Source organism: Sceloporus occidentalis, unplaced genomic scaffold, assembly GCF_023333645.1.
Source record: "Sceloporus occidentalis isolate IW3139 unplaced genomic scaffold, rSceOcc1.0.p SCAF_3, whole genome shotgun sequence".
Lineage (NCBI taxonomy): Eukaryota > Metazoa > Chordata > Lepidosauria > Squamata > Phrynosomatidae > Sceloporus > Sceloporus occidentalis.
Genome location: NW_028316983.1, coordinates 173,777,083 through 173,801,211, shown reverse-complemented (window position 1 = coordinate 173,801,211; position 24,129 = coordinate 173,777,083). Strand labels below are relative to the sequence as shown.

Below are 24,129 nucleotides of genomic sequence, written 5' to 3'. Positions count from 1 at the left end.
GCGGGGGAAGAAGGTTCCAGGAGTGAGGGCCAGCGAGTGAAAAGGGGCGAATTCGAGATGGGGCAGAGGAAATCATGGGCTGGGACAGCAGACCTTGACTACCAGAATGGAGGGCCCTAGTGGGAAGGTGAGGAGAAATAAGGTCTGATAAGTAAGGAGGGGCCAGCCCATGGAGGGCTTTAAACGTTGACAGCAGGAGCTTGTACTGAATGCGGAAAGGGAGGGGGAGCCAGTGAAGGGATGCCAGCACAGGAGAGATGTAGTCAGAGCGGTGGGGGGATGTGATAATGTGTGCAGCTGAATGCTGGACAGAGATTAAAGGACGGAGGTGAGAAACAGGAAGCCCAGCCAGGAGAACATTACAGTAATCAAGTCGTGAGACCACAAGGGCATGGACCAGGATCTTGGCAGAAGAGGCGGAGAGATATGGTCGGATTTTGGCAATGTTGTATAGTAAGAATTGGCAAGCCTTGGCTGTGGTCTGGATCTGCGGGATACACGACAGAGAAGAATCAAAGATAAAACCAAGACTGCGGGCTTGCTGGACTGGTTGAATAGAAATGTCAACAGAGACAGAAAAGGAGTGTTGAAGGGCGGACATAGGAGGAAAGACAAGAAGCTCTGTCTTGGACATGTTGAGCTTCAAACGCCAATGGCGTATCCACTGCGAGACAGCTGCGAGACAAGACGAAACTTGCTGTTCAAGCCTTGGAGAAAGGTCAGGGGTGGAAAGGTACAGCTGGGTGTCATCGGCATACAGATGATAGGAGAAACCAAAAGAGCTAATGAGTTTACCTAAGGACAGTGTGTAGAGAGAAAACAGAAGGGGACCCAGAACAGAGCCCTGGGGAACTCCAACAGATAAGGGAACAGGAGAAGAAGTCTGAACACCTGCAACCACTGCAAAAGATCTGCCAGACAAATAAGATCTAAACCAGTCAAAAACAGAGTCTGAGAACCCAAGGTCAGAGAGTATGTCAACTAGGAGACAGTGATCAACGGTATCAAAGACTGCAGACAAATCGAGAAGGATGAGAACAGAGTAAAGGCCTTTAGCTTTGGCCTGTAAAAGGTCATTCGAGATCTTAGTGAGAGCTGTCTCTGTGGAATGCCTTGGGCGGAAACCAGACTGAAAGGGATCGAGGATAGAGTTGGCTTCAAGAAACTCAAGACAGCGAGAATAAACAACCCGTTCCAAAACTTTAGAAAGAAAGGGAAGAAGAGAAATTGGACGATAGCTAGACAAAGAGGAGGGGTCAAGAGAAGGTTTTTTCAGAATTGGGGAAATGAGAGCATGTTTGAAGTCCGATGGGAAGGAGTCTGTAGAGAGAGAGAGAGAGAGATTGAAGATATGGAGAAGCGAGGGCAGAAAAGAAGGAGCTATAGAAATTAGAAGACGAGTAGGAATTGGATCAAGAGAACAGGTTACAGGTTTGCAAGAGTTCAGAAGTGTAGAGAGTTCATCCAAAGAAGCAGGAGGAAACACAGAAAATTTTTTAGGCAAGGGCGTTAGAAGATTATGAGCAGAAGAAGAATCGAGAGGGACTATCTCAGAGCAAATAGTGGTGATCTTTGAGATGAAATAATTAGCAAAGTCATTAGGAGAGAATGATGAAGAGACAGGAGGAGAGGGAGGTTTAAGCAAAGTGTTGAAGATGGAGAACAAACGCTGCGGGCGCCTGTCATTTGGGGAAATCAATGATTTGTAATAAGTTTGTTTAGCCATAGAGAGGGCGCGTGAGAAGGAAGAAAGAACAAATTTGAAGTGGATAAAGTCAGCCCACTCTTTGGACTTTCTCCAAAGACGTTCAGCCGCTCTAGAGCAGGACCGGAGAAACTTGATGATGGGGGTAAGCCAGGGCTGAGGCCTAGTCTTAGAGGAAGAAGTGCGTACAGAGACGGGCAAAGCGGTCAAGAGTCGAGGAAAGAGTGGAGTTAAAGCCATTGCTGAATCAGCAGAATCCCCAAGATTTAGGGAAGAGAGAGATGAATCCAGGGTCTGACCAAGATGGTTAGAGTCAACAGATTGAAGATCACGAAAATAGCGTTGAACCGTGTGATGAGGAGGTGGAGTATAAGTAAGAGCAAAGGAGATTAAGTGATGATCAGATAGTGGAAAGTCAAGTGCCAGGTAGTCAGAAATGGCACATTTTGCAGCAAGAACTAGGTCAAGACAGTTTCTTGAGAAGCTTGAGTTTCTTCCTCTTGTATCTTTGCTTTGTTACTTCCTTCCTGTGAATGAGTGAACATGCCAGGATGTTATTGTTTATTATTAATATTTATATAAGTATGTATGTTTCTATGAATGAGATAAACCATCGAATCAAATTATTTTTAAACTTGGAGGTGTGGTTAATGGCTTCCAAACAACAGTGGCACCATGTTCTGATATATTTAGAATCCTCTAATCCTAAAGACCCAGTGTGGTGTAGTGGTTTGAGTGTTGGACTACGACTCTGGAGCAAGTCACATGCTCTCAGTTTCAGGTGAGGACAATGGCAAACCACCTCTGAACAAATCTTGCAAAGAAAACCCCATGATAGGTTCACTGTAGGATCGTCATAAGTTAGCAATGACTTGAAGGCATACAACAAAACAGCAGTCATAGTGTGCAGATTTGCAGATTCCTGGTTTGTTCTGCTCTTGTAAAGGAAGGAGCAAAGAGTTTTCAAAGGGAAATGCATCTGGATACTTTATATACATGCCTTACAGTGGACTCTTGGTGTCCGTTGAAATTTGGTTCCAGGATGCCATGTTGATAACAAAATCCATAGACACTCAATTCCCACTATATACTGTGGCAGAGTAAAATTATGTCCCTTATATAAAGTGGCAAAATTAAGGTCCCCCCCCCCCACCACCACCACCACCATATTTTCAAGCCATTGATGGTTGAAACTGTGGATGCAGAATCTGTGGCTATGGAGAGCCAACTCTTCTTATTAAGCCATTATGTAGTTGTCAAACTTAGCATTTGTCATGGTGAAAACCTCCAGGTTAACCTGATCACTCTGAGACAAATTCTCGAATTTAAAGTTAGGGTCTTTGTTCTTCCCCCCCCCCCTCCTTTCAGGCATCTGAAATTTACAGGGAGCTGTTGTTCTGGTAGAGTGTAAATGGGGTGAGGGGTACTGATAGTTTGTCTTCTTCTTTCTACACATAGAGTAGTATCTGTTATTTAAATATTACAAGCAACTAGGAAATGGCATGTTTAACAGAGAGTGTGAATGAGTTGAGAATGATTGTTATATCGTAAACTCTCTCTCTCTCTCTCTCTCTCACACACACACACACACACACACACGTTATATGGCCTGGTATTCTTCCAGCTTTTGTTTTATATGTCTGTGATACCAGTGTAGATAAAGAGAGTTGGGTCAACCTCTTAGACACATGCATGCATAAAACAAATCTAGAATTTGAATGGCTCTGAGCTAAATTTTAAAGGAAGCTTCAAAATGTTTTTTGTGGAGATCTTTGTTTAAAAAAGTAAATTAAGGGTAAGTGACCTTATACTGTGGATACTGTAATTATTTGGAATCTTTCTACATTGTTGTTTTATTCCAGGTGAAGAGGAAATTACTTTTACTTTTTCTGAGTTACTGATACATTTGTTGTTCACTAGGCATTGTTGGATACACTACTTTGTTGGTATAGCAACACACAAATTAGGCTCTGTAAATTCCAGAAAATTTTCATACAATCAGCCCTCTATATCGGTGGTGACCACCCCCACCCCCCCGCAGATACTAAAAAGCATGGGACCTCAAGTCTCATTATTGTCAATAGATGCACGATATGAATGTGACCATGTTGTCATGGCCACATGCTTGCACTGCCATTGACGATAATGGGGCCATACACAGATGCTCCAATCTGCTGATGGCTAGCCTACTGTTACAGAGGCCCAGCTGTACTACTGGCATGGACTTTAAGTGGCAAGACCCCAAATCTCCAACTTTGTATTTCAGAATGGATGGGAATCTTAGAATTTACCAGACCTGCAAAGGACAGAACAACTTGTGCAGTCTTAGATCTATAATGTGGAAGACATTATTCTTACATTCCTGCTTAAGAGCACTTAAGAGCTCTCTAGTGAAGTTCTTTAATTGTTCAGAAAACATATTACAGTACTATAGGTAAGCCTGAGTTACATAAAAGATAAAAATATAAGGGGTTCCGATTTTTCTTGTGGCAGGTTTTACAGTTAATGATGGCTACAGTCAGACAAATCAGTTTCCAGCAGTACAGCAACTTCAGGATTCAAGCACCCTTGAATCTCAAGCTCTTTCAACAAGTTACCATCAACCAAATCTTCTTCAAGTTCCTGCACCAGATGCTCTTAGTGTAGTAAGTAGTTATTGAAAAGTTTTAATTCATTTTTTTCTTATATGTGATTTATTTTGTTTTGTGAAATACACAGTTCTTTTTCTATTAGTACCCGAGAGAAGATTTTACCACTTCATCAAATTACTTGGGGGGTGGGTGTGCTTACTTGTTTAACAATGTCTGCAATGCCTTTGGACAAAGCTTCCGAGGCATTTTTAAAAAAAGGATAAATTACAAAATAAATAAATAATAGCACACATTACAGTACACTGAAGATTCTGAAATCTTTGTCTGGCTGAAATTAACAGCCAGACAAAGGCTTTCTTTTAGGTTGCCTCCCATATTAGATCAGGAGATAGGGGGTTGAGGAACCTGGAGAAGCACTTCCAAATAGGATCCCAGTATGTGGGCCCATCAGTGCAGGATGTATTGTCCCTTTAGGTATTGCTGTCCTAAGTAACAGCCTACTTTTTGACTGTAAGGGTCAGCACTAATACCTTGAATTGTGTTTAGAAAGTTGTCCTATTAACAAAGGATGTTCTAATCTGTTGGTCCCAGACAGCTGTTTAGCAGCTGTATTTTGGACTAAGTACAGTTTCCAAACAGCTTTCAGAAGAGGAATGCATATAGCAGACCATCCGACATTTTACCAGAACATTGATGTGAGCAAGCTATCTCTGCCTGGGAAAGATCTTTGCTAATGATACAGAAACAGTGTGGTTTCCAGAGCATTTGGGTACCAAATAGTGACTGGGAAGCAGCATTAAAAGAAAAGCCTCTCTCATGATTGTGAAGGATCAACCAAATCAGAGAGATTGACACTCCCATTTGCTACCTGTGAATGTAGCCTTGAAATTTAAGAACTATTTTTCTTCAGATTTTGTTGCCACACAGTCCTACTTGTTGCATCTCTTCATAAATATTTAGATAGTTGGATTTTAATATTGGACTCATAAATATAAGATTATTGGTTGATTCCTAGACTACCCGCCTAATTCAAGATCAGTCACATGAACTTGAGTTGCATACTGAACGCTCCCAGTTTCTGGAAGATAATGAAGATCAGAGCAAGCGTTCTTACAGGTCTGTTGAACTTTGGATTATCCATTTTTATGTATATCCTCTTAGGAAAATTTGATTTCTTTGAAAATCCCTGTATTTGCAACAGTGGTAGGATACATTTGCCTCAAGATTAGAAGGAAGGCAAGCTGAGCAGGATGTTCATTTTTGTTCTAGCAGCATTATACACTGGGACTTGTAATGCCAGCAAACATTCCTAATACCAAAATGAGATTTTACATCTTTTTTACAGGCTGAGCTGGGTTTGGCTGTAGAGCAAGATGTAGTTATTAGATGGAGAGATTTTTATTATTCTTTGCTAAGCATGAGGCTGTACAGACCAGTCTATATGAAGCATGCCCTGCCCCTGCCCCAGGCTGGCATGACGCCGCACCACAAGGTGTCACAGTGCTCCCCTGCCACTGCATCTAGAATCAGCACCAAAGGAGCATCGAAAAGTTACAGCACTCTTTCCATGCTTGTAATCTGGCACCAAAAGGGGTGGTCTGTACAGCCCCTTACTCAGGTTACCAATTTTAAACTTTTTCTAATTTTCTGATTTAGGTCTCTTTCTGGGTTTCTGCCATTATAGATCTGCTATTTTTAGGATTATATTTTAAAGTAATCAGGTGAAGTAGAAAAGAGTAATCTGTTTTTTGAATTATCATTGGCCTAATAAAAGCCCTAGAAGACATAAAGTAGGAAGATGTTTTTATTTATAATATTGCATATATAACACACAGCATGATGGATTTTCCAGATGGATGTGACAAATGACTTGTAAACACATTGTATATACTTATCTGTTCAGTTTCTAATATTCTCTTCATCTTACTCCAATATGAGATTTTCAAATAAGATGAAATAGTTAAGGCAGGCAAATGGTGTGTGTAAGTGAGGTGAAATGAAGAACTTGTGGTAGAGAAAATTCATTCATCTCTTTTATCTTACCATTTATTATTGTATAAATATAGGTCTGTGTTGTCAGACCATTTGTAAAATGTGCATTTCTTATTGGGAAATATTTAAGGCAAAGTGTATTTTTGTGTAATAATACCAATTTTCGCTACCACTATACCAGAAGCAGTAACAAAGCTTTGCACTTATTTACCAGGTAATAAGATGCCCTGCGGTTTTATTCAAAATGAACTTTTCTTTTAATAGATGTGAGTATTGTAATAAGGGTTTCAAGAAATCCAGCCACTTGAAGCAGCATGTACGTTCGCACACTGGGGAGAAGCCTTATAAATGTCAGCTGTGTGGCCGAGGATTCGTGTCTTCTGGAGTTCTTAAATCTCATGAGAAGACACATACAGGTGATAAAATATTGGTAATACTTAGTTTCTCTAAAAAATAATTTCAGGCTTGTAATTTTTCTGGGTTCTAGACATTACTGGGTCCTTACTTGAACATGACGATGCATTGGATACTTTGTTGGATGATACCAGGGGCAATTGAGTCCCTGGTGTCTGTTTTGAATTACACTGGTGCCTCGGGTTACGAAATTAATTCGTTCCGCCATTCCTTTCGTAACCCGAAAATTTCGTAACCCGAAAAATAATCCGTTAGCACTGGAAAGCCTATAGCTGCACTTTGCAGCATTTGAATTTCGCGCCGAAATGAATTTCGTAACCCGAAAAATATTTCGTAACCCGAAACAGTTTTTGCCAATCCAACTTTTTCGTATCCCGGAAATTTCGTAACCCGATCATTTCGTATCCCGAGGCACCAGTGTATACCCAATCTAAAGCTGTGGAGTGTGAAGGAACAGCCAGGGAAAGGGAATTTCTGGCACATGGGCCCAATCTGGCTCATGTAGGGTCAGAATCCAATTTGTAGAAGTTTCTTGGGCACTCCACCACTCCACCAGCACTGGAGGTTCAGCCAGATCCTGCAAGTGCCAGCTGAAGACATTTTGCTTTTCTTCCCCTTTTATTTTAAATAAAAATAATTGGTGACCCTCAACACATTTGTGAAACACTTGAAAGCTATCATGGCGTGCATAGCACTATACTTTATATTTGGCACAGGTTTGCATTATTTTCTGCATCACGGTGATCTAATCAACCAAAAACCTTGTGTTTTTATTCACTTTTATTACTTCAGGAGTTAAAGCATTTAGTTGTAGTATTTGCAACACATCCTTCACTACAAATGGAAGTCTTACTAGACATATGGCAACACATATGAGCATGAAACCATATAAATGTCCATTTTGTGATGAAAGTTTTAGAACGACAGTTCACTGTAAGAAGCACATGAAAAAACATCAAACTGTGTCTTCAACAGCAACATCAGCTGGAGAATCAGCAACAGGAGGTGAGCACTGCTTACTGGGCAGACCCTAATAACACCTTTTGAATCATTTTTCCTTTGACAGGTATGTTATCATCATCATATGATTATTTCTTCAGCATTAGCTATGTTGTGCAATGTGAATATGGGAAGTAGTTTTAAAACCCATTTTTTGGACTTGTAGAATGGTGGAACATGTGGATTGTCTCTGAGAACCTACATATTTCCCATTTCAACACTGAACTATTTGTGTGTTGTTAAAACATTTAGAAAAAGTGATCTGGATTGTTTTTTATTAATATTGAATAAGTTTGATGTGCTCATTAGGTTTCTAAATGTATTCTGTGAAATGAAATGTTCTCTGTTTAAATATGCAGAAGAAGAAGAAGAGACCTCTGAAAGGTCTACCTCTAGAAAATCTAGGCCTGGTGTCATCACTTTCACAGAAGAAGAAACAGCTGAACTTGCAAAAATCAGACCCCAAGAAAGTGCAACTGTCTCTGAAAAGGTTCTTGTCCAGTCTGCTGCAGAAAAAGACAGAATTAGTGAAATCAAAGACAAGCAAGCAGAAATGGAAGCTGAGCCAAAATATGCCAACTGCTGTACTTACTGTCCCAAAAGCTTTAAAAAACCTAGTGACTTAGTAAGGTAAGAAGAAGTTATATCCAAAAAAGGAAAAATCTATAGGAAGAATGATATCTTTGCAGCTCAGTTATAGTCATAGTGACCAGAGTCTGGATAAACATGAAACTATATGCTCTGTAGCTCATTGACTTCTTTTTGGTCGTATCTCATTGGGTGCTAGTAAATGAACATTGGAGGCTCTTTTAAAAGTCAAAGAGAACTTCTGAAAGAAATTGAACAAAATTCAAATTAAAACTATCCAAAGTCCTAATGAGTACCTAAGGGTCTTGTAGAAAACTGTCAATGGAAATCAATGTCTTGTTTCTACAGAAAGACACATTCATCAAGCATGAGCAGAAACAGTTGAGATTTTAATGTTATAAATCTCTCTCTCTCTCTCTCTCTCTCTCTCTCTCTCTCTCTCTCTTTTACAAGCACACACAAACCCCTAGTAATTATGAAACTTGTGACATTGCCAAAACAATACAAATGTTATGTTATGTTGTGGAATTGATCTTCCTTCAGGTTTCTTAGTGTCAGTGTCAGGAAACTGAGAGCATAGGTGCAATCATTTTGTTTAAAATGATTTTTTAAAATGTTTTAAAATGAGTGATTAAAAATGAAATATATGTTTCTGATCTTCAGCATCTTCTATTTTATAGCTCTCTGCCTTGTTAAAATTCAGAGTCAGCATGGTGTAATGGTTTGAGTGTCGGACTAGGACTCTGGAGGCCAGGGTTTAGATCTCACTCAGCCATGGAAACCCACTGAGTGACCATAGGGAAATCACACTCTCTCAGCCTCAGGGAGCCAAAGACTTTGAACAAATCTTGATAAGAAACCTGTGATAGGTTCACCTTAGGGTAGCCAGAAATGACTTGAAGTCATAAAACAACAGCAGCAACAACAAGCTCTAATTCTTTGCATTGGGTCAATTTCTTGCATTGCCAACATAGCAGATTCTTCTTCCTTCCTGCAGCCTCCTTTTTGCTTCCCAGATTTGCCCTCGGTGGCTGGAAGATCCTCCAGAGCAGAGCTGGCAAATGCAGGAAAGAGAGAAGTCCACATGTATGGATGGAAGTCAGCTGCTGCAAAGTTTGATGTAGTCCTGCAGGAGGCTTATTAATACATTACATACCTTACACTTCAAAATCTCCCTGGAAAATGTTTCCATTGTTGTTTTTGTTATGTATTTTAGCTTGCACTGCAAGTCACAGTTTGCTTCCTTACAAGCTTTGAGGCTTAGATATTTTAAAAGTTTTTTAAACACTGTAATGATTCCTTCCTTCAGAAGGCTTATAGTAATTGAAGAACAATTATTTTTGGCTAGGCATGTGCGTATCCATACAGGAGAAAAGCCTTACAAATGTGATGAATGTGGGAAGAGTTTTACTGTAAAGTCTACTTTGGATTGTCATGTAAAAACGCACACAGGTATGTAAAATTGCATGCACTTCCAACTATGGTACATAAGGCATATGAGAAGAAATATAAGGTACATAATAGTGCTTGGATGTTTTATGCTGATCATTTGTCAGGGAGATTTGTGTCTTAATGAATTATTACAAATGTTGACTAGTTAGCATTATGGTCCCACTTTGTAACAATGGCAGGATATTAAATAAATAAATAAATAAATAAATAAATAAATAGTTTTTAAATTGATTAAGCCAGCATTTGGAATGTTTTTGGTTGGTATTATTGAATGGGATACCTTTCTGTTTCCTTGATTTGTCTTCTGGGTGTGTCTTATGTCTTTAAATAGAATAGTTAAAAATATGTTTTGATTAATTGTCTCACTTTGTTCTATCATGCTCTCATTGTGAAAAAGCAATTTGTGATTATTGTTTTTGTCTGCAAAAATGAAATATTTTCTGGTGGGGTGGCAGTTATTTGTTCACCTCTATGGTAAGTGGGTGGGAAAGGACCATATGCCAAATCACTCCAGATTTTCTGCAATGATTTCAGAGGGTGGTCTCCTCCAACCAAGCTTTCAATCAAGGGCTGTGAGTGTTAGGAATTCTTCAGTGATTCTTAACTAAAAAGAGATGATTCTATCTCATACTGTTTTCTTACCTTCCAGGTCAGAAACTCTTTAGTTGCCATGTATGCAGCAATTCATTTTCTACAAAAGGTAGTCTGAAAGTGCATATGCGCCTGCATACTGGAGCAAAGCCCTTTAAATGTCCTCACTGTGACTTAAGGTTTCGAACATCTGGACGCAGGAAGACACACATACAATGTCACTTTAAACCAGAGGCCAAGAAGGTCAGGAAGCCTGCGTCTTGTACACCAACTGAGGGCCTACAACCAGTAAATCTTCTCAATTCATCCTCAACAGATCCAAATGTTTTCATCATGAATAACTCTGTTCTAACAGGCCAGTTTGATCAGAATTTGCTCCAGCAAGGTCTTGTTGGCCAGGCTATACTTCCTGCTTCTATGTCAGGTAAAAAAAAAAAAAACCCTTTCTTTTTATTTGGGGTTTAGATTACAGAAGTATCAGATCCTCTAAAGGCTTTTGACACCTTGCTTTCCAGTGCCTTAAGACCTTTCAATACTTGCAGTTTACAGGCGTGTTCCATTAATTTAAGAGGGGTTCCGCTCTTTTAGCAGTTCCTCTTGCCTATGATGCTTGCTTGGGACCACTTGCCTACACTTTTTAAATATATGTAGTGTGTTAATATGTCTTTGAGAGGCCAAAAATGCATTTGCAAGCTAAGAAAAGGTGGATATCACTTTTCAGCCAGTTCCGCTTTCTGACAGTCCTCTGGTTCCTAACCCATCACATGGGAGTCAGGGAGGCCATTCTGTATCTGTTACATGCCATCTGAGCAGAAAAAAATTATCTGAGATCCTGTCCACTAAATACGTCTTGGCTGACCGTCCAGGGTGGCGATGCTGTAACACTATTGTTACAACGTATTATCAACGCATCATTCAGGGAAGGAAAATTTCCATCAAGTTTAAAGCTAGCAGTAGTCAAACTGTTGCTCAAAAAGCCCTCCCTGGACCCCCTGGTAAGGAACAACTATAGACCGCTCTCATTGTTGCCATTCTTAGGCATGGTGATCGAGAGAGCGGTCGCCGTTCAACTCCAAGCAGTCTTGGATGAAACCGATTATCTGGACCCATTTCAAACTGGCTTCAGAGCAGGTTATGGAGTGGAGAATGCTATGGTCGCCCTAATCGATGATGTCCGTCTGGACATCGACAGGAGAAGTGTGACCCTGTTGGTGCTTTTGGACATCTCAGTGGCTTTCGATACCATTAACCATGTTATCCTTCTGGAATGCCTGAGAGAGTTAGGTATCGGGGGCACTGTGCTCCAGTGGTTCCGTTCCTACCTCTCGGGCAGATTCCAGATGGTGCAGTTGGGGGACACTTGCTCCCCTAAGAGGGAACTGACATCTGGTGTCCCTCAGGGAGCTATTTTGTCCCCCACTCTGTTTAACATTTACATGAAACAGCTGGGAGAGATCATCCAGAGACACCAGGTGTGATGTTATCAGTACGCTGATGACACCCAAATATGTTTCTCTCTGCTTCCGACTGATGCAGTGACTAAGAATGGCATCTCTCCTGTGAATGCCTGCCTGGAGTCGGTAATGGGCTGGATGAGGGAAAACAAACTCAGCCTGAATCCAGAGAAAACGGAAGTACTGGTGATAGGTCCCCCAGGCCTTAGGAAATTCATCCACCTGTCCTGAATGGGGTCACACTTCCCCTGAAGGACGAAGTTCGCAGTTTAGGAGTACTTCTGGACTCGTCCCTGCAGTTGACAGCTCAAGTAGATGTGACGGTCGGAAGTGCTTGCTATCAACTCTGGTTGATACGCCAACTGCGACCCTATCTGGGCCAAAGGGACCTTGAAACTGTGGTACATGCTCTGGTAACCTCTCGCTTACATTTCTGTAATGCGCTCTACATGGGGCTACCCTTGTACCAAGTCCGTAAGCTTCAGTCAGTACAAAACATGGCAGCCAGATTGGTCACTGGTGCGTCCAGATTTGACCATATAACACCTATCTTGAAAGATCTTCACTGGCTGTCCATTTGCTTCCGAGCGCAATACAAGGTGTTGGTTACTACCTATAAAGCTCTACATGGCTTAGGCCCGAGTTACTTGAGGGACCGCATCTCCCCATATGATCCGCCCTGCACACTCAGAACATCTGGGAAGAACTTACTGGTAATTCCACCTTCCAAATATGTTGCCACATCCCAGATGGCCTTTTCAGTGGTGGCCCCGCGGATGTGGAATGATCTACCCAAGGAGCTCCATCTGACAGCCCCCCTAGAAACATTCAAAAAGAGGCTTAAAACTTTTCTTTTTTGTCAAGCCTTCTCCCCCTGAAGAATGAAGCTGCCTACTCTGTTGCCATCGATTCCCTACACTTACCCCTGAATGTGAACGATTGTGTTTAAAATGTTTGTGATTGCACGGTTTTATTATGGGATTTTATCTATTTTATGTAATGTTTTTATGGTTTTTTAATTGTTTGTACACCGCTTTGATCTGCAGAAAAGCGGTATATAAATAAAATTTATTATTATTATTATTATTATTTGTATAGATTTCTCCCTTCAGCTGCTTTTTGCAGGAAATGCCTGTAGCTACTTGTAGTGGTAGGGGGCAGGGACAATTTTTAGCTGGAAATGGCATAAGGGGAAGAACATTAATTTAAAATAATTATTTCCTCTAGAATCTTCAAGCATGGAATTTAAGATGCAAGTAGCATCACTTCTGTTTTGGCCCTCTGAGAAGGGACTGCACAGTGGTTTATTGAGTTTTTGCATCTTTGATTAGGTTATTTCCAAGTTGCAGTTTACAGTCCAAATGGTAAAGATTATAGTCAAGTCCATTATTACACTTGTATTTTGAGGGGAATGAAGTTTTGCATTACTTGGATCGAATAAGAATATTTTCAGTCTTAATTTTATGACTGTTTTGTCAATATGTTTACCAAAGTGTCTAGAATAACTGTAATGACTTCAAATAATCAAATACATCATAAGATTAGCAATAAACTGAAAGCATAAATATACAAAAATCAATACCAAAATTACTAAAAACTGTAAAGGCCAGCAGATTAATTGCATAAGCTCTGGAACAATATAGACTTTTGTGACTTGTTCATTTTCTAACATGATGTCAATATATAAATGTGCATATTTTTAATAAGGTAGCAAGGTGGACTTGAAGACTGTAAATTAGTTTATCCATATTACACATTGGTATTGAAGCATTACTTTGCCTGTCCTACTAATTATAGCTTTATTAAAGATATCCATTTGTTTATACACATGGTAATCCTATTTTGCATATTTATTTAAAAGTAAGTCCCACTTTACACTAAAGTAAACTCCCAAGTAAATGTACTTTGGATTGCAACCTTAGTGTGAGATTTGTTAATAGTTTAACCAAAGATCATTACAATATTGTTTACTGATTTAATTATCTAGATAACGTTAGCATAGTACCCTGAAAATGAGAGATATGATAGAAAAAATGAGTTTACACTATGCCTTTTCTCTTTGGTAGCTGGAGGTGATTTAACTGTATCCTTGACAGATGGTAGTTTGGCAACTCTTGAAGGAATACAGTTACAGCTTGCTGCCAACTTGGTTGGACCAAATGTTCAAATTTCTGGAATAGATCCTACAACCATTAACAACATTACATTACAGGTATGTTTGTCCTGTATTATTCTTCATAAATAATTCAGGAAGTAGTTCCTGTGGTATTTTTCCTGTTCTCTACGAGTATTGAATAACATACCAACTTCAATTATTTGAAGCTTCTCAAAGTCTAAATATTAGATTGCAGATGTGTGTGTATTATGCTTATTCATAATAGTTAGAATGATAGCTTGTTCTAGGTACCAAACCATTTTTCTTGCCAGTAGACAAAACAGCATATCCCTGTTGTTGGGATTTATTACCTTGTTTTAAATTTTTGTAAAGTTTTTTTTTCATTCATTACCAGTGTTGCCAACAAGCCTTGAAGATATTCCCTGGAATATTTTACCAAAATCCCTGGAATTCCCCAATATTTACCGGAATATTCAGTCAAAATCTCTGGAAAGAACTTAATTAAATTCCCTGGATTCCAGGGAATTCCCTGGAAATTGGCAAAATTACCCCTTTTGGAAAGAAGATAGAGGAGTCTTAGCATAACCATTTTGTGTTCTTTTCACAATTGCTATTACAGAACGTAATTCCAGAGTGTATACACACTATGGCTGCAGGTGGGGAGTAACCCAGCATTCAGTTACCACCATTCATTTACCAAAAGTAGTCTCTGTAGGTGATGGAACTTCAACATTCTTTGCAGTAATCGAGTTTTGTTAAAACTCTCCAGAACTCAGGGATTCAAATCCCCACTCAGTCATGAAAATCCACTAAGGCGCAGTACACATGGCACTAAAGCAGCATGCTGGTGCCATACTAGGGTTAAGGGACTGTGCAGCAACCACACTGTCCCTAACCCTAGTATGGCGTGGACCATAACAATGGTGGCGCCCCATGTATATAGGTGCCACCATTGTGATGTGACGGATGCATAGCATCCGCACGTCACGCCGTGTCTGTGATGTCATGAGTGTTCCATTGGTGCACCCGCGATGTCTGCCCTGCGGGGTAAAAAGAACTCGCTTTTCGTGGGTTTTTCCTCTGCAGGGAAGCCACGCGGTTTGGCGGCTGCAGCTTCCCTGCAGAGGAAAAACAGACGCCAGCAGGCCTCCCTTTTTGGGAGGTCTGTACCATGCCTAAGTGACCTTGGGCAAACCTCAGTCACACAGCCTCAGAGGACGGCAATGACAAATCCACTCTGAACAAATTTTGCCAGGAAAATATCGTGATAGATTAATTGTAGAATTTCAAAGATTTGAAAAAGACTTCAAAACACAACAACAATAACAACATTGAAATTTAAAGGGAACAACAGCTAGATCTCACTGGATCTTTGCAGTACTAGTCATGAAACTATTTCAGGACATTACTATAAAAGGAGCTGTTCAGATATATAAGTGTCTTTAACATTCAGTAGTTGTGTTGCTGCTGCTATATCTGGAAAGAGAGTTGTGCAACAAAGATTTTCAAACAATATCTGCTTACAAATGTGTAAATCTTAACCATGTGACTCTTCCAGGTCTGTTTGATATTTGCTCAGTTTATTCAGAGCTAATTAAAGGTGATACGCCTATCACTTTTCAATAAGGTTAAAGCTCTCACAGCCTATAGTTCACATGCACTTCTTTGTGGGGAGGAGTGACAAGACCAGAGGTGGGCAGATGCTCTTGGACTGCAGCTCCCATCAGTTCTAGCTAACATAGCCAAGATGTAGGATGGTGAGTACTATAACATCTGGAGGGCCATAGTTTGCTTCCACTAGTCTTGATACAAAATACTAATATTTAACAAAATCAAAATTATCCAGAAGAAGATAGTAGCCTGCAATTAGATTTGTATAGTTAAGAGACAGCATGGTGAGTGTTGGGCTATGTCTGTGGAGACCAAGGTTCAAATCTCCACTTGGCCATGGAAAACCACTAGGTGTCCTTCGACAAGGCACATTCTTTCAGGTTCAGAAGAAGGCAAAGGCAAACACCCTCTAAACAAATCTTGCCTAGAAAATCTGTGATAGGGTTATCATAAGTCTGAAACAACCGGAAGAGTTAATTTTTGTCTGAAATTAGTGACTCATTTGATGCTTGAGATTTATTAGCCAGTATTCTAAACATAAAGACATTGCAGCATTTGAATAATAAATGAAAATTATCCAGCTTTTCCTGTATCTAGTAAGTTATTGTCTGCATGGACTTGGTGCATAAAGTTTCTTAAAACTAGTCTGCTTGAAATTTTTGTTTATGACAAACTGTAGTATGTGAAGGAGTGTCATATAGATGTTTTTGCCTGTGTTTTCTTTTCAGATTGATCCTAGTCTTTTACAGCAAACACTGCAACAGGGTACTGTACTTACCCAGCAGCTAACCGGGGATCCTAGTTTGGCTTCTCAGAACACTTCCCTCCAGACAGTAGATAGTTCAGTGCCTGCAAATGTGGTAATACAGCCCTTGTCCAGCTTATCCTTACAGCCTACTGTTACCTCTTCAGCTAATATGACAATAGGGGCTATGTCTGAGCAGGAATCTGTATTGACTACTAGTGCTACTGGTAAGTACAGTAAGGGAATGCTCTCTTCTAGTTGGGTAAAATTTCCTGAACTGAGCTGTTTAAAAATAAATGATCACTGCTTTTTAAATCTCTTTTAAAAGTTATTTAAATAATAATTCAAATTTTAATAACAATTATAATCAATTATAATACTGGTACAGTACACCTGCCCCATACATGGGCTTGCCATCTGTGGCTCTAAGCCTACATGGACAGCAATCTCCGTTTGTTTTAATGGTGCGCGTGCCACACTGTGCACAGGAGCACATGGCCATTGAAACAAATGGGCCTTGAGGTCCCACATTTTTTTGCCATATGCAGGTTGGTCCGGAATGGATCCCCCAAAGATACAAAGGGCCCACTGTATTTGTATATACTGATATATTGACTTGTATATACCAGATATTTTTATTTTAAAAGATTTATAAAACATAAATTTGGATTAAATATGTTCATCAGTTGAGGAACCCGTTCATATCTTTTAGTTACTTGAATATCTGTTTAAATCATTTAAAAGATAGCATATTTTTTTGGAGAAAGGAAGGTTAGAGTGCTGGAATGGCTGATTTCACTAGTCATTTGGAAGAAATTGCTTCAAAGTAGCCGTAGGGGCTATGAACATCATACATTCAGATCCCCATCCTGAGGCAAATGAGGCTAGACAGGAATGAAGATAGTAACAATCTCTACCTTATGAATTACTGTTTAATAGCTTGGTGCTTTAATCATCAAAAACGTTCTGCAGCTTTTCAAATAAATGTTATAGACTATGAATGTTTTTGTATACTGTTGGTGGCTGCTTACTGAGAGAGAAAAAAGTTACTGCAGAGGAAAAACTATTCATTCCTTTTGAAAAAATTAGTCCCTACCAGTTTGGGTGTGTACGTTTTGCTATAAAGAGTGGAAGAGAATGCCTAATATTTGATATTGGATAAAAAGGAGATCATAGAATCATAGACTTGGGAGAGACCGCAAGGGCCATCCAGTCTAACCCCCTGTCCTTGTTTTGGTCTCAGCCAAGAATGACTGAAAATCCTTATCCAAAAAATGTTGCTTTACTAGTTCGGTTACTTTCTTTTATCCTATCATAACTAAAAGCCAGATGGACATTTGATTTCTGCTGTCAGTTTATGAAATGATTTGACTCCTCCACTATTTAGAGTAACACTCATCAGTGCTAGCTTGGTACATTTTTAGGCCACTACATGGAACAGCCTAATCCAAAAAACTTAGTATTACTGAAGTTAATTTTGGCATATTAACTACACTTTACAAGGAGAGAGGTGGACTATTCAGTAGCTGAAATTCTATCCTCATATACTGACTTTGAACAGATTCAAGATTTTGCTAATCAGTGTTACTCCAGAGTTTTGCCCATAGAGTCTGACAGACTTCATGTGCAGGCTGAGTTAGTTGGCCTCTCTTGCTATAATAAAATAAGTCCATCCATACCTTTAATTGTTCAACCAGTATTTTCTTTAGTGACTCTTCACAGTCTTTAAGGATCTTGAGCTGGTAAAAATGGTCCCTAACCATTTGAATTGTTTAACACAAGTGATTTAATATCCATTTGTAATCTATCTATAATGTTTGTATCATTTCTTAGTAATTATAATGTGTATGTTATTATAGTTAATATTTAGCCATTTTATTTATGACTACTGACATTTATGATGGTTATTATTATTCCCACTTGGGAGGAAGGCCCAAGAACTGTATCATCAGCATAGTACAAGAGAAAATTGGTCTATCCATCAAGTACACTGAACTCTAAGCAGCACTGGAAAGAGTAGTAAGGAAATAGTTAACATACAATTAGATAGTTGGGGGGAGGGGCTTAAAACATAAACTTGTGAGACACTTCTAGAGGTGAAAATACAGTGCGCCCGCTGGAAGCCGCACCAGAAAAAAGCCTTGCACGCCCCAGAAGAAGTAATGGTGTGTGTGTGTGCTGTACGCGCACATAGCAGACACAAGCTCCATTACTTCCAATGGGGCTCGAGCTTACGCGTTTTTCTTTTACCTGGGGGGTCCAAAACGGATCCCCCACATAAGAGAAGGGCCCACTGTACTATTATTTCTCCAAAGTATCCTACTAAAATCTTTAATGAATAAAGTTTATATGTGAACCCTTATGATTAGCTGAAGCAATGTTGCATTAACACTATTTTAGTACAATTTCTGCCAGAAATGTTAGCTGCTAATGAAGTCATATGTAGGCTTCAAATCAACAAATGCATAATAGAAGGAATAATGTTTCACTCTAACGTAACTTGTGGACCACTAGAGAAATTACAAAAAATAACAGCCATTTGAGGAGCCAGCATGATGTAGTGGTTTGAGCGTTGGACTGTGACTCTGGGAACCAGGGTCCGATTCCCAACTTGGCCATGAAACCCACTGACCTTGGGCAAGTCAAAGCTCTGTTAGGTTCCTTTTAAGGTTGCTGTAAGTTAGAAACAAGAAGAAGAACAATAAGTAGATATTTAATTTCCTTCTTAGAATCCTGTTTGTTGGCCCTGAATATTTGACTGTTTTGTCCAGTCTTTCAATCTTAGTGGGAAATATTTTGCATATAAATTACTTATCACCTGCATCAGGGAAATAGTCTGTAATTTACAGGATCATGCTGATCACCTTTCTTAAATGTTGGAATTCCAATTCCTTCATTATGACACTTGGGCAAATGGCCTGTCTCATTTATTGCTAGAAAAACAGTGGTACTAGTCTAAATCATCACCCAACATTAGACTTCTGAAGTTCTACTTTTATTTCTTGTTGTTGTTGTTGTCACGTGACTTAAGTCAGTTCTGACTCTTGGTGACCCTTCAATACAATTTCATTGGCACAATTTATTCAAAGAAGGTTTGCCATTATCTAAGGCTGAGAGTGTGTGACTTACCCAAGGTCAGTCAGTAAGTTTCCATGGTTAGTGGGGATTTGAATTCTGGTCTCCCAGAGTCTTAGTCCAACATGCAAGCTATTGCATTGTGCTGGGCACTCTTCTTCATAGTTGCACCAGATGGAGTTTTTATTTGTAGTCCAAGCAATAGCTTCTTAACCTCCAAAAATGTATCCTTTGTTGATGTTTTAAGTCAGTTTTCCCCCCACAGTAGAGCATTAATTTCGGCCAGAGTCAGAATCAATTTGGTAAGATACCATAGGATTCAGTCATAATTTCTATCATTCTTGGCAACCCAGTAAACAAAGATAAACTAGAATGTCAAAACTCAGAGTCTCCTCCACAACTGAAATGACAGCTACAACTTATAACACTTCAGACCTCTTCTGAGTTCAAGGGACAAAACAGATCAAGGTATAACTTTTCCTGTAAGAATTCAACAACCTGGAAAAAATAACCATTTGCTTACAGAAAACACTCCACAGATTGTCCATATCGCTACATATGACTCCTAAAAGAGCTATTATTTTATTTCTTGTCATTCATGTAATAGCTATAACAATAATGTTAAATAATAATATTAAATATGAATTGGTACTGAATGTTTATTTCTTTGCTAATGTTTAGGGCCACAGGATCTCTCTCAGGTCATGACTTCACAGGGTATGGTATCAACTTCAAATGGTCAGCATGAGATTACACTGACAATAAATAATTCAAGTCTTAGTCATGTTTTAGCTCATGCCTCTAGTTCAACAACTACAAATTCATCAGGAACACCTCAAGAAATTACCCTTACCATATCTGGCAAGTATACTAATTTCTACTTTTTAAAGCCACTCAAATACAGTACCTCTTCGCAGTAATATGTGGCTATTTGTTAGCTGTAAATGGAAGACTCCTTTCTGCCAAATGCTGCTTTTACTGAAATTGACTTTTTCAGGTACCTGTTGAGCTTTGAATATTAAATCATATATTGAAAATCATCTGGATAAGTTTATGTAGTCCTAATTCTCACACTGTTTTAGTGTAGTGTCCTTGTGTAATCATTCTCATTTGGCATTAATAGAATATAGCAGTGACTGACTTATTTAAACTTTAGAATCACATTGGTCCAGGATAGACAAAAATTACAAATATTGCAGCCTGTTTCCTTAATTGAAAGAACTGTGGCCTCAAAGCTGTTTTAAAAGCTTTAGCCTTATAAATAGATATGCAGTTCATACTGTTAAATAAGCCATATTTAAGCACTCTGAATGCTGAAAGATTTACTATGCTTTCCTTAACTCGGCATCCTCCGCCTATGTTGGACCACCGTTCCTTCATCCTCAGCCAGCATAGACAGTGGCAATGCAGAATGGCGTAATTGGATTGTAACACACTTAACTAGAGCTAACAAGGATAATGTTGGGGAAGTCTTTTTTAAAAAATATTTTCAGTGAAGAATTTAACTCTCTTTTATGTAATCTTCATTCTTTTTTCTTTGTAAAAGAGAAGACATTCTATAGCCCCCAGACATCATTATACCTGGGCTGAGATTTCTGAGGTCCACAAGCTGCTATACCTCCCCCCCCACCGCCGCTACCATCACCACCCAAGGCCTTTTTATTTTCCTTTGGCACCCATGGCTCCCTTTCTGATCCTCACATTTAACAAAAGCCAGTGATGAAAAAGAAATGGCTATTCCAGTTCATTTACTCTTTTAGGAGTGGTGATTTGGCTTTAGAACATGGCATAGTTCCATTGATTCCAATATTTGTATTCCTTAGTAAGCTCTTATTTTTCTATTGTGCCATTTTAATGGAGTATCTTTATAAGGTTTTTTTTAAATTATATACAGCAGTCTTAATTTTTTTTAATGTTGACAGTTTGTCAATTTTTTATGATTTTATGTTTCCATAACAGTTCACTTATTTCATATAAAATAAAATAAGAGCATTGCTATTTGAAAAACAACAACAATACAGAAACACAGAAACATCAATTCCACTTTCCTTATAGGCCAAGACCTTATTCAGCATAATTCCTCTGGAGGCAATGAACTGAATGGGAATTTGCAGTTGGCAACACCAACTATCAGCAATCAATCAACAGGTGCTACATTAACTATAAATAATGATCAGCTCCTCTCTCAAAGCCCAACACTGAGCAGTGCTTCAGGTAGGTTTTCAGTAACTCAACTTGAGTAAATAATACCTTCATGCTTTTTATATTTATAGCAATCCTGCACAGTCATTTCACATGCTTTTTATATTTATAGCAATCCTGCACAGTCATTTCACCTGTACTTTATTCTTTTTTTCAAGGTCTTGTTTAAAATTGGTGTTATCACAGTCTCTGGGCAAATTTCATTTATAGTAATTAGTAAATATACTAAGAAAATGGGCATAATAAGGAGGTTGGAATAGGGTGGTTTTTTTCAGTTTATTAATAATATAGAGATTCTTTCAGCTTAAATTGACAATATAGGAACTTGTAAGTGTGCAAGCTACTCATAGGCTTCAAAATGCCTTGTTTTTTCAAACTGTTTAATAAACCTAGAAATCCACAACTTTTACAGAGCTGTCAACTATACATGATTCTAAATTTAGGCTTTAACAATGCTATACTTTTTACAGAACTTAATACATCAAGTGGGAACCTTCCTTCAACACCACCCCTGTCACAGCCTGCTCAGAATTTAGTAATGTCATCATCAGGAGTAGGAGGAGATGGTAGTGTCACATTGACTTTGGCTGATACTCAGAGTATGTTATCTGCTGGTCTTGATGCAGTAACACTTAACATCACATCACAGGTGTGTATTTTTTGCTGGGGAAATGTTATGTCCTGTCCAGTACAGTGCAACCCCCTTATTCACTGGAGATACATCCTCAGGTTTACTGTGGATGGTGGATATTGTAGATAATAGCAAACCGTGTATTTCCAGAGAACTTTGACCATAGAATCACTCTGGTGGACCTTCAGATGCCTAGAGAGACCATATTTTTTTCACACACAAGTAAGTGAAATCATGAGTACCAGTACCCTGGATATAGGAGTCGTACTGTACTAGAATATAATAATGGGTGACCTTTCCATCATCCAGATTTTACAACAAGATAAACACATGACTCAGTGGCATACTTTGGAACAGGAAGACACTGGAAAAGGAAAAGCCTGTAGATAATAAGTCAGCTAGCACATTGCATTCATCCCAGCAAAAAACATGTTAAACTGTACATTTCCTAATATAATTCAGAAAACCCAAAACTTCCCATAGTAATTGTCCAGAAATACATACCCTTCAGCTTGTATCTCCTTCATTCCCTTTCTTTGGTTTATTGATTCACATCTGGATCCCAGAAGAAAACCCCAGATAGGCAGGCTGGCAGGCTGGTTGATTGGTTGACTGTGATTGATTTAAATATTTATATCCCTGACCCATATCAGACCTCAAGGCAGCATACAGTAAAATCAATAAAATTAATTTAGATTTTGCAATACAAGAAGAGTAATTGTAAAAGAATAATATGTAACACTTAAAAAAATTTAAAAGGAGTAAACAGTATTTAAAATTAATTTTATTGACATTTCTAATACACAAAGGAAACATAAAACATACAACAAAGAAACATGCTCACATATAACATCTTTACAAACTTGTAAACAAAAAATTATTCTACTTCCTAATATCCACCCACCTTTAAAAAGACAAGAAACAAAAGAAGAATGTAATACATAATTAAACAATGTATCCAAAACAAAACAAAAAACCAACCTACACCTATATAAAAACATAAAAATCTCCCACTTCTCTCAGAGTGTCCCTACATACATTGCTCCTAAGTACCCTTAGTGTTTTGGTATGCCATATAAACAAATTTTATACTTTCTTTTTTATAATATATATACTGAGTAAGGTGATTATCCGTGTATACTTAAATATCAATATCAACCTTCATTAACACTATTATTAATCTTAATAAACAAGAGTAATATTTTTCAGTACTTTTATTATTCAACATTACTTTCTATAAATAGAATTGTGAAGTATTTGTTTTGCCTTTTATGTCCCAAATCCATAGGTTGATACCTCTCCTTGGTGCTTCTTCAGAAAACCCAGCTTTCTTGAAAAAAACTCCCTTTTGACTTCCCTTTAATCAAATTGGTTATTTTTTTCCCCATTTCTGCAATTTTCGCTAATTTCCCCAACCATTCCCCAAAATTTGGCATATTTTTTCACTTTCCAATACACTTTCTAGCCATTGTAACTACATATCTAGTTAAATTATCCTGTTTCTTTCTCCTTATATCTTTTTCATCTAACATATTTAATGAACATACTTCAAAACCAGTTTAAACAGTTTTAAATAATTTAAAACCCTTACACACGTACAAATTTGGATCATATCAGTTAGGCCCTGAAAGGCAATATCATCATCATCATCATCATCATCATCATCATCATCATCATCATGTTTCGACAGAGCATCAGAATGACACCAGTGTTGGTGACAATTGGACCTCTAAGGGGTTGCTGTTTAATATCTGGGGTGCCACATCAGAGAAAACCCTCTGTGTTTCAGAACTTAGTTTCCTGGGAAGGATGAGGACCATCTATGCAGTGACCAGGGCAGAATGCAGGAGGATGATATGGATACAAAGAGGGCCAATCCACTTCCAAGTACCTTTTTGATTAAAATCTTTTAACTTTGAAATGAACTAAACTATCACAGTCTAAAAAAAACCAAGGAAAGATT

General features: G+C 38.6%; 1 protein-coding gene across 6 annotated transcripts in view; it reads left to right on the top strand.

Annotated features, from left to right (window-relative positions):
• The window catches only part of LOC149317131 (zinc finger protein 236-like), a 76,144-nt gene that overhangs the window by 31,881 nt on the left and 20,134 nt on the right, over positions 1-24,129 (top strand). For 4 of the 6 annotated variants that reach the window (XM_089516912.1, XM_089516913.1, XM_089516911.1 and 1 more), the window contains 12 exons: positions 4,199-4,350; positions 5,312-5,412; positions 6,553-6,704; positions 7,495-7,707; positions 8,061-8,331; positions 9,638-9,741; positions 10,391-10,756; positions 13,853-13,998; positions 16,242-16,485; positions 20,015-20,194; positions 21,389-21,547; positions 22,006-22,184. In XM_089516912.1, the coding sequence (XP_089373038.1) occupies positions 4,199-4,350; positions 5,312-5,412; positions 6,553-6,704; positions 7,495-7,707; positions 8,061-8,331; positions 9,638-9,741; positions 10,391-10,756; positions 13,853-13,998; positions 16,242-16,485; positions 20,015-20,194; positions 21,389-21,547; positions 22,006-22,184 (2,267 nt within the window). The remainder of the gene's footprint in view (positions 1-4,198; positions 4,351-5,311; positions 5,413-6,552; positions 6,705-7,494; positions 7,708-8,060; positions 8,332-9,637; positions 9,742-10,390; positions 10,757-13,852; positions 13,999-16,241; positions 16,486-20,014; positions 20,195-21,388; positions 21,548-22,005; positions 22,185-24,129) is intronic. The other 2 variants (XM_089516915.1, XM_089516916.1) reach the window with 1 other exon arrangement.